At 30.8% G+C, this 11144-nt stretch overlaps 2 protein-coding genes across 2 annotated transcripts; one reads left to right on the plus strand and one right to left on the minus strand.

Annotated features, from left to right (window-relative positions):
* The first annotated feature begins 1316 nt into the window (after positions 1 to 1316).
* Positions 1317 to 3011, plus strand: LOC127148872 (regulatory-associated protein of TOR 1-like). The gene is made up of 5 exons (XM_051083261.1): positions 1317 to 1340; positions 1460 to 1570; positions 2052 to 2137; positions 2436 to 2520; positions 2609 to 3011. Exons 1-5 carry the CDS (start codon positions 1317 to 1319, stop codon positions 2852 to 2854), a joined length of 552 nt encoding a protein of 183 aa, XP_050939218.1. The 3' UTR covers positions 2855 to 3011.
* Positions 3012 to 3793: 782 nt separating this feature from the next.
* On the minus strand, positions 3794 to 8499 carry LOC103495027 (probable transcription factor KAN4). Its single transcript, XM_008456451.3, has 6 exons — positions 7872 to 8499; positions 7606 to 7682; positions 6591 to 6630; positions 6253 to 6352; positions 4965 to 5049; positions 3794 to 4130 (listed from the first exon to the last, which is right to left on the minus strand). Exons 1-6 carry the CDS (start codon positions 8239 to 8241, stop codon positions 3999 to 4001), a joined length of 804 nt encoding a protein of 267 aa, XP_008454673.1. The 5' UTR covers positions 8242 to 8499; the 3' UTR covers positions 3794 to 3998.
* Between the last annotated feature and the right edge of the window lie 2645 nt (positions 8500 to 11144).

Below are 11144 nucleotides of genomic sequence, written 5' to 3' on the forward strand. Positions count from 1 at the left end.
ACGTGTTCGACGTGTTCGACGAAATGTCTAGTTGATTTCAGACCTCAGTTCATCACGTGTGCTTCTGGGTCGAAACATTTTGCTTCCTTGACTTTCATAACTACAGCCTTGTTGACCAAATCTCCCTTCCACTACCTTAATCAAAGTTTAGAAAAGCCGATAAACTAAGCCAGTTAAGTATTCTTAAATGGGATAAAGAAATGGATCCAAAATAGGACTGGTGTTTTCAACACCCAAGGGGTATTATATAAAATTATTGTCACATTTTTTAAATATTTGTCATCAATTCCAAAAGTTTATTGTTTAAAGTTATCCTTCAAATCTTTAATTAAAAATTTGTTTTTTGTAATGTTCTAGCCAAGTCCATTTTTCACCGAGCAGCTGACAGCTTTTGAGGTATGGCTTGATCATGGATCCGAAAACAAGAAACCTCCAGAACAGCTGCCCATTGTCCTTCAGGTACCAAAAACCACCATCTCCCTCTCTCTCTCGTTCTTTCTGGATAACGCTTTTGAATTTTGCTATGTTTTTGTATTGTTTGCATTTCTTCTCTTAGCTTCTTTGAACTGCCACTATTTCTGAATATTAGCATTTTGTCTAGAGAGCTGCTATAGAGTCTCTTGTTTTCTATTTCTCATCATTATAGCTTCTTATCCTGCTCGACCCTGTAGTTGGCTGGTTTTATGAACCACTACAACCTGTCAACGTGAATGGATACTATCTTGGAGCTTATATTTGAGCACTGCCTTCGTTAGGGATCTTGCCTGTTTGATCATGTTAGCACCTGCATGAAAAATGTTATTTCACCATACTTTTCCTTGATTTATTTTGACACCCTCCGGGACTTTCTACTCTTTGCGTCGAATGCTTGATTTTAGCTCCAGAGAACTATTGCTGATGTTTCTTTAAATTGTTGATCCTTTATTTTTTCTAGAATGAATAATGGTTAAGCTTAAACATTGATCTAGAATCGACATGTGTAATATTCTTTCTCATGTTAGCTTTTTCGGGGACACTAATGCCGCCATCATTATTGTGTGGAGAGATGTTTGTAGAGCCAAATCATTGTTTTTCCCGCCCCTTTTCTTTTCTTTCCATTTTGCTCTTGCTTTACTTATTTAGATCCATTCTCAATGTATGCTATGTCTATTGATTTCATCCGTCTCCATAGAGTAACCTCGTTTTCCATAGGGTGAACGTTTTTCTTTCTTTTTAATTTTTTGTGTATAATTACAGCAGAGTGACCTTTGTCATAGGTTTTACTCAGCCTAGGACATCGATTCAGGGCGCTGGTTCTTCTTGGTAGATTTCTTGATATGGGACCTTGGGCTGTTGATCTGGTAGCCTTACTTGAGACTTTGCAAATTATTACTGTGCCATTTATTCCTTCTTCTTTTTCATACTTTCCATCTCAGTGGCAATTGCTGTTGGTGGCTGATAGAATAAATTCATTTGTTAGGCCTTGTCCGTTGGAATATTCCCGTATGTTCTAAAGCTTCTGCAGACGACAACGCCGGAGCTGCGACAAATTCTGGTTTTTATATGGACAAAGATTCTGGCCTTAGATAAGGTATATAATATAATTAGGTTATTCTTTTGCAACTGTGGCTTTGAACAATGACTGGTTTTTGATGGGAGAACTTGCTTTGTTTTCCAAGTTAGTTTTATTGATTTGTCTTGGAGCTCCTTGGTCAAGGAGTTTTGAGCTTATTTTCGTTTTTGGGTGCCATACTGCAAGCATATTTGCAATTGCGGTTGTTTTTTTTTGGAGGGTACTCTAATCGTAGCTTCCATCTGTGATTTTGTATGTAGTTTTTCGACTCTTTCCTTTGAATGTGTCATGAAGAGAGTTTTGTTTCCTGTGAATGGTCTCTATTTTCTTTTTTATTTTATTGGTTCTCATATCTAAGCTTGTTATGTTTTTGTTTTAGGTTTAGGTTTTGAGATTATTAGCTCTAGTGTTGGATGCCTTATCTTATGAACTAAATGATTGGTATAATGATACAATCTCTGTATATATTTAAAGAGCTCTTACGTTCATCCCTTTGCAGTCTGCTTCTCAAGTCCATGGGGGTCTTCTTGCAGCTGGTTTCTTTGATGGTTCTGTCAAGCTTTATGATGCTCGCATTCCTGAATTGTAAGCATATGTACCTTTTCTCCCTCTTGATGCTTTTATTTGAATAAAGCTCTTGGTTAAGCTTCTCATGACCCGCTTTGCAGATTACTTATTAGTTATCTCCCCCCCCCCCCCCCCCCCGGCCCCAATTTTTTTAGAGACAATAAAGAACTCCGAGGACTTCTGGTTTTTTACCATTCACCGGGAAACTGAAATAGAAAATATAAGAAATCTTATGAAATCAAATGGTTTGTTCTGATAATTTTACTTGTTTTGCATTTCTTGCATATTTGCCTTCAACCCTTCTCTGAACTTGTAGGCTTGTCTGCACAATGCGCCCACATGTGCAAAAAGTAGAAAAGGTTGTGGGGATTGGCTTTCAACCCGGACTTGATTCGTCGAAGGTGATAAAACTTCTTGGCTGTGATCAATGTATTTTCAGTATCCTATTAAAATGTATTTGTTAATTCTGCTTATCGTTTTCTTCTTCAGATTGTCAGTGCCTCTCAGGCTGGTGATATTCAATTTCTGGATATCAGAAATCAGAGGGATCGGTATCTAACCATCGATGCTCACAGAGGTTCACTTACAGCATTAGCCGTTCATAGACATGCTCCTATCTTAGCTAGCGGTTCAGCCAAACAGTTAATTAAGGTCTTCAGCCTAGATGGCGATCAACTAGGCACCATTAGATACCATCAACAAGCGTGTTTTCATTGTTGGTGGAATCAGACTTGAATAATATGGGATTTATGTGCTTTAAGATATGAATGGGATTTATTGTTGCTTTAAGATATGAATGGGATTTATGTGCAAGTGCTAATAGCATTTTCATTGTTGGTGGAATCAGACTTGAATAATATGGTTTCCTACGTAATGTGACTTGTAGTTTCAAGTTTGTAGTTAATTTCACTTGTTGGATTCAATGTTGGTTTATAAAAAATGGACAATAATACAACAATTAAATAAATATAAATTTCTAAAAATGGACAAAAACAAGCCTTTGATGTCGGTTTTAAACTGACATTATTGGCCTCTTTAATGTCGGTTTTAAACCGACATTAAAGCCAAACCGACATTAAAGGGCTTCAATAACACTATCAAAGATGTCGGTTGAAAACCGACATTAAAGGCCTTTAATGTCGTTTTTAAACCGACATTAAAGCCCAACCGACATTAAAGGCCTTTAATAACGCTCGCAAAGATGTCGGTTGCCAAGTGACATTAAAGGCCTTTAATGTCGGTTTTAAACCGACATTAAAGGCCAAAATTCTTGTAGTGCATATGCAACCTCACTAGCTTAGGGCTAAGAACAACAATCTCTTTAAGGATTTTTCTTTTTCGAGTATTGCTCTTAATATTAATGTTTTCTGCTAACTCCTTCCTCGGGCTTATCTCTAGCCCTGTTTTGTAATACACTTTGTATCCCTTTCACGTTATTGAATATATATATAATGGGGATGATGAGGGTGTTATAAGGGTACCCACCTAGTGGGGATGCTTGGAAACATCTACAGACCCTTAGTATCTTCTAAAAAAAATATGTTGTGCTGCAAGTTGAAATTAAATGGACGTTCTACGCTACAACAATTAATTTGTTCGACACTCTATTACAAATAATTACAATTGGTTCAATTTTCACTTTTGTCATTAAAAGTTAGATTCTTTTTAATACACTTATGTACATCAATGTGCTTTGTTTTATTTATTTTTTCATCTTTAACTAAAACACAAAATCGATGACAAAATATTGAGATACCCATTCTTGTCGACATCTTTTTAATGCAAGAGTAAAATAGACTAAACTCCGGAGATTTTTCTCTCTCGCTTCTTAACATTTTGTTTGCTTGTTTTTTCTTTTTTGGGTTGAAAATTTAGAAAATTAGCAATTGAGAAGGGCAAGCTCCTTTGGATCACCAAAATCCAATTGCCAACTTGGTCTTCCAAGAGTGAACTCTAAATTAATCCTCTCCATTGTAATTGCCTCGTGATAATCCCCACTGCTTCCTTCAACCTATAATATTTATTAAATAAAAAAAGAACTTTATAATATAGCTCAAATTAATATATATATATGTATATATATGTATATATATATAGATATATATATATATATATATATATATACATATATATATATATACATATAATATATATATACATATATACATATATATATATATACATATAATATATATATACATATATACATATATATATATATATATATATATATATATATACATATATATATATATATATTTTGATTAATCGTATATGCTTTAATTTGGAGATTGAGTTATTACAGGTAGATATTGATAGATATGTATAGATAGTGGCGACCACTAAGCTAATGATAAATATTAATAATTAAGTAGTTTTATTTATATATATTATATAAAAACAATAAAGTTGAGAGGGCTCTGGGCCTATGCTAAATCTGCCGGTGTACATAGACTATCATTATCCATCACTGATAGATACTCAAAGACACAGATAGATGTCAATCAATGTTTATGACTATCTATTCTTGTAAGATTCTAAAATTTTATCATATTTATAAATATTTTCGACAGTTTTGTTATTTACATAGTATTTAATCGAATAATAATAATAATAATAATTTATAACAAATGACATTTTTAAATATAGTAAAATAAACAAAAATATTTATATCACGATTCTATCAATGATAGATACCGATAGATTTCTATTACTGTCTATTAATAAATATAAAATTTTACTATATATTGTAAATATTGTGTGAAATGTATCCTCTTTTATAATTTTTTTTATAATAATAATAAAAAAAAATAAAAATAAATGATTTTGAATAATTATTTATTACCTTAATTCCTCTAGATTTAGCGAAAGCGTCGGCGTTTGACTTGGTTGTGTCGCAACTCTTGTGCATTGATGTTACAAAACTACTTCTGCACGCAACAAGAAGTTCAAATATATAAAAAGTAAATTAAAATTTTGAATTTGTAGTGATTTTAAGTTAAGACCATAAACCACCTACCTAATCAGAAAGTCCACCAAGGCTATATATATATACCCTCCTCATCATTTTGTCCATAACCTTACTTTTTATAACAAAGTGTGTTTCCCTCAACATTGGGTGACTTCTTATTTGGTAAAATCAATTCTTTAAACTCCACAACTTACTTAACCATAACATCATTTTATTATTATTAACTTCTTATCCTTTAATTTTATTATTTCCTTATGTGGTGGTGCACTTAATTACGTTTTAAGAAACGTAAACCAAATTTAAGACTTGTTTTTTTTCTTACGGTAATCCTTTCAATAATTTTTAAAATTAGTATCTATGTTAACATAATTAAAAATAAAGTCGTTGTTAACCTTTCCCTCTATAAATTATGTGGACCTTTTAGTATTATATATATTTTAAAAAAAATGTATTATAATTATTTTAACAAATGTGATATAATTTAACTTTTTAAATCAATAATAATAATTAATAATAAAATTTATTGAAAGTATAGATTCAGATATTTGTAAACAGGGGACCATATTGAAAATTAGTTATACATCAAAGATCGATTAATCGTTATAAATGAATTGATCAAAGAGGTGAGAAAGTTAATTAATTAATTATAGTAAATTGATGGAAGTTGGTAAAATTGAGTTTTTATTAATTATTTTAGGGTGAAAAACAGTCTCAATAGCTAATAGCTAGCAGAAAAACAATCCTATCGATAGAATTGATAGTTATATTGTAAAACATTCAAGTACTAGCAAGAATACACAAAAACAAAATGTTAAAATCTTCTAAATATTCTATTTTATAAATATGTATTTGAGGTGTTCATCTCATACTTTCAACAAACCAATCCGGAAAGATAACCAAACCTGTTAAAAAATTTTAACCACCTTCATAAGAAATAGAAATCAATCTTGAAGGTATTTAAGTCCACACAATAAAAGTTTGTGTTAATGTCAAGCTCTTAACAACTGTTGAAAAGATGATATATACAAAATTTAAATAACTTGAAAATTTTTAAGCATTGAAAAAAATTGAGGATTTGAGAAAAAAACAAAGAAGAAAAACTGTTGTGAAATCACTTTTCAAGTGTAGAAGTAATTAAAGCATAGATAGACAAAGCAAATACCTTTGGATTCTCTGGAAATGATTTGATCCAAAGTTAGATTTTTTAACACAAGAAGATAAAACCATCCCATCTCCTTCAACCTCAGGCCTTCCACAATCATCTATACAAAATAGTTACAATTTGCCAATAAAAAAAACCATCTTGATCAGTTCTCAAAAGAATTTCAATTTCATTATTTTTGTATTAAAATGGTACATACAAATCTAACAGTCTATATAAAATATATATAAAAGGATTTGAGAATAATGTATAAAAGATATATAAAAGGATTTGAGAATAATGTCGATATATATAACAATGTACAGATCAAAAGAAAAAGTGTTTTGTATTTTTTTTACCTGCTGTTTCCTTCACAGTATTTTTCACTGTTCTGTACATCTGCATGAACAACAAAACCAAAAACAAAAAATAATGTGTTTTAGTTTTTTGAACAGTCTCTTCCTTGTAGTTGCTGATTTTAGATGCCATTTTTTTGTCCTTTAACTTTTGTACTCTCTCTTTTACACCTTACTCATTCTAATGAATCTTCAAAAAAATTGTAAAGACTTTTTCTAGAATAAGATAAATGTTAAGTGACAAAATCAAGTTCTAGGGAACCCAAAAGGAAAATGAAAGGGAGCATCCATTGTGCTTCTCAATGCAGAATCACACACTACAGCTCTACACCCTCCCACACAAATTAAACTATGTTTTTAATCATTTATTCATATTCTCATAGCTCAAAAAAAAAAAAAAAAAAAAAAAAAATTAGATGCACCTCGACTACACCATACCAATCAAATTCTGCAATGTCATTAAGGCTAGCCTAAGCTATACTTAATCATTTGTCCTTGAAAAATTATTAGCCAAAAAGCTTTGTTGTAGCTGGTTCTTTTATCTTCTAAAATTATACTTAAATATAAATTAGATATGTTTTTGTTTCTAGAATTTGGACATAATTAAGAAACCTAAAGATCCAAAATGAAAATCATGGTAAAGAAATTAGGGGAAAACAAGCCTAGCTAGTTTTTCAGAAACAAAAAATTATAAATGAAATGGCTAGGAAATAAAATTTAAATCTTTTATCAACCGTAGAAAAAAAATATGGGATATAAAAGAATATTTTTTGTTTTTATTTAAAGAAATTAAAGACCCTTTGTTCAGGGATTAAATCATTGTTCGTCCAATGCTAATGGTTGAGGAAATAACATCATCAGGATTTCTTGCCTGATGTTAAACTATATATAGCCAAGTTCACTCTTAAATGGTATTTGGATCGACTTTTAAGTTTTTAAGAAATCGTTTATTTGTATTGTGTCCGAATAGGAAAAATAGAGAAAATAGTATCTGAAGGTAAAAGAAACCCAAACCAACCTGCAAATGGCTTTTGACGTGAGCTAGGGTTAGGTCCTTGACATTCATAAGCTCCAACACTGATTTTGGTGTAGCTCCTAACCAGAGAGATACAAAGAAGAAAAAATTGCCATTAATGAAAGTTTCCATTGTTGCATTTGATTTTTTACAACTTGTTCTGAAGAATAATTACTTAAGGTGAATGTGTGAATGATAATGAAGTGACAAACTAAATGATTAGCAATTAGGGTCATTGATTAATTTTTAGTTATGCAAATTAAATTTACTTTCATGGCCACCAAGAAGCTCAACGGCATGTACAAAATGAGCATGAAGAGTTGTAGTCCATCTCATTCTTGGAGCTCGGATGTTTCTTCTTACTCCACACCCGACCCTGCCTCTGCTTCTTTTGAAATCCCGGTGGTCACGCACATTACAACAGGCTTGGTGAGGACGACGAAGAGGACCATCCAAATCTCCCGCTTCAAACCCTAGATGGAAGAGACCACTTTCATGGCTCAAATCACTTTTGCCACTGGAACTCGAATCCACGGTGGTTGAGCTTTGTGGCTTGATGGCCTTGGCCTCACATGGCAGTGTCGACATCGGAAGGCTGATCTGCAAGGAGAGGTCCGGGAAGGAAGATGGTGTGTTCATCACAAAGATATGTACAAAAGAGAAAGAAAAAAGAAAGAGAAGGAGGAATAGTAATGGAGTTATAAGGAGGGATAGAAGTAAAGGAAAATGAGTGATTGCATAATGAGTGGGTTATGATTTGATGAAGAGAAGTCAGAGGTTGGAGGAAAAATAATAATAATTAACAATAAAAATAGTTCCATGAGTATAATATAGAGAGAAAAAGAAAAATAGAGAGACAGAAAAAGAGGAAAATGAGAAGGAAGAAGTTAAGGAAAAGGTACGAGGGAGAGTTTCAGTTATTTAATGCTAAATATCTTCAAATGAAGATCATAAATCAAAATTGATAAAATAGGCATATCTTATAAATATGTGTTAATAATTTGGAGGTCTCAAATTTTATGGACATTTTAAATATTATTACAAATAATAATATTAAATAAATAAATAAATAAAAACAAAGTTGTTATCCTAAGGGAGAGGAATATGGCGGTTTGTGAGAGAAGGGAATGGTGGGAAATGGAGAAGAAACAAAGAGGAATATTGGGGGGGTGAATTGGGTCTCACTCTACGTTGATAGATTGCGACACATTATCAATTTTTTCCCAACAATAATATTCCATGCCCACTTTTAACCTTATATCAATCAACCAAAAAAAAAATACCTTTCTACTCTACTTTTTTTCTTAAAAAAAAAAAAAACTTATATAGAAATGTTTGTCTCTTAGGTTCATTTGATCACATTCTTCTTCTTTTTTTTTTTTTAATTATACTTTAATTTTAGTTTTTAAGTTTACTTTTAAATATGTCATTTTACTTTTGAATATATATGATTTTAATTTATCATCTTAAATAAGGATTTGGTTCATCAACTTCATAAGTTTAACGTTAAGACTTCATTTCGTAATCATCTTGTTTTTTAAAATTGAGCTTAATTTCTCTTCCATGTCTTATATGATTCACACCTTTCTTGAACACAAAAAGGAAAAAATGAAAAAAAAAAAAGTTGTTTTTTGTAAGCTATACTTTTTTTTTCTGTCTACAAAATGTGGCTTTGTTTTTTAAACCATCGCGGTAGAATATAGACGATAAATGGAGAAAGTTGGAGACGAAAGTAGTTTCTATAAGTCTAATTTTTTAAAAACAAAATAGTTACCAAACTAGATCTAAATAATCTACTTCAGTGGCGCTTATTATTATCGAAATTTAAATATTTTTTTTAGAAACTTCTTTTCTCTCCTTTCTTTATTTTTCACATTTATTGAAGAATTCATATTATAACTTTTGCCCACCTCAAAAACACAAATTTTCTAACTTCATACTTCATAACTTGTGCACACCGAATACGTATCTTTCTCAAAAAAAAAAAAAAAATTCATACTTCATAATTTATAATTCAACTCACACTTCAAAGTCGAATTTGTATCAAAATGTTACATTTTTACGTTGAGTTTTATTTCAATTAGATCACTACTATTTTAAGATTTACACTTTTAAATAAGATCAATTTTTCGTTAAATATAATTTAAAAGAAGTATAATTAAGGGTTCTTTTAAAAATTTAATAAAACGTAAAATATTTACACTTTATGAAACATTTTTGAAAACGAAAAAACCCACAGATCCACAATGAAAAATACCAAAAATGTCCCGTCAACCACACTGTCAACAATGCGCGTAATATATTTGGTAAACGATCGTTTAGATTTTGCTATTATTTGGTACATGATCGTTTAAATTTGGTTGTATAGATTTAGATAACCAAAGCTAAACGATTTAATTTTCAATTCTATTGTTTAATTTGGTTTTCGATTTGGTTAGACGATCATTTAGATTTGATCGTTTCCAAATCTAAAGGACTTTTTTTAAAAAAAAAAATTGGTACACGATCGTTTAGATTTGGCTAAACAAATTGTTTCAAGATTTTTTTATACACGAGATTTGTTTACACCATCATTTATTTTTAGATTTGGCTATGTCAATCTAAACGATTATTTTCAAAATTCTCTATATACGATATTTTAGATTTGACTATCTTTTCTACACGATCGTTTAAATTTGGCTCCAAATTTAAATGATGTTTTTTTCAAATCTACACGATCTTGAACAACCCAATAACAATTTGGAAAAAAAAAAGAAAAAAGACGATCGAAAGAAATCGCAGAGAAGAAGAAAAGAAAGACGGAAGGAGAAACCTGAAATATTTAAAAAATTGCTAATTCTGTGGGCTTTATTATAATAAATATTTTAATGATTTGTTATATTCATGAAAAGATCTCCGACTGTTTAATTTGTTTATTATTATTAGAATTGATTTTAAAATTTGATTTCACACCTATGTTAAATTACCAAACACAGAGGTCTGAGTAAATTTTCTCATTGTATAGGGGCAGACCTTTGATCTGTATTTATATTATAGAGCCTCAAAACAATTGAGGAAGACCAAAAAAATAGGACACATGGCATGATTCTACAAGTTAATAAACTACTAGAAATAACAAATAGAATAATTTGGATTTCTTCATACATGGCATTTGGCCTAAAGATTTGGAACACGTAGGATTGCTGATTAGGCTGGTCTGGTCACTATTTCTTCTTCTTTTACAAATAGACCATCATCATCAATGAATAATCTTTAACATAAATAATAACATTTTAAAATCTAATACAAAATTAGAATTTAAAATTACACGACATGATTCATACTGAAATTTTGGACCAAAATACACATAGGCACACTCTTCCAAAGTCACCCCTTTGGAATTACACGACATGTTTCTTCTTTTCCTTTTTTATTCCACCTTTCCTTTTCATTCATATCCTTTCACACACACAAATTATTATTCCTTCTTTTTCAAGGTTAAAAAACTCTTCGAATTATATTTTGTTTTTAAGGTTGCTTTTCTTGTTTTCCACGAACTATCA

This window comes from Cucumis melo, chromosome 4 (assembly GCF_025177605.1).
Source record: "Cucumis melo cultivar AY chromosome 4, USDA_Cmelo_AY_1.0, whole genome shotgun sequence".
Taxonomy (NCBI): domain Eukaryota; kingdom Viridiplantae; phylum Streptophyta; class Magnoliopsida; order Cucurbitales; family Cucurbitaceae; genus Cucumis; species Cucumis melo.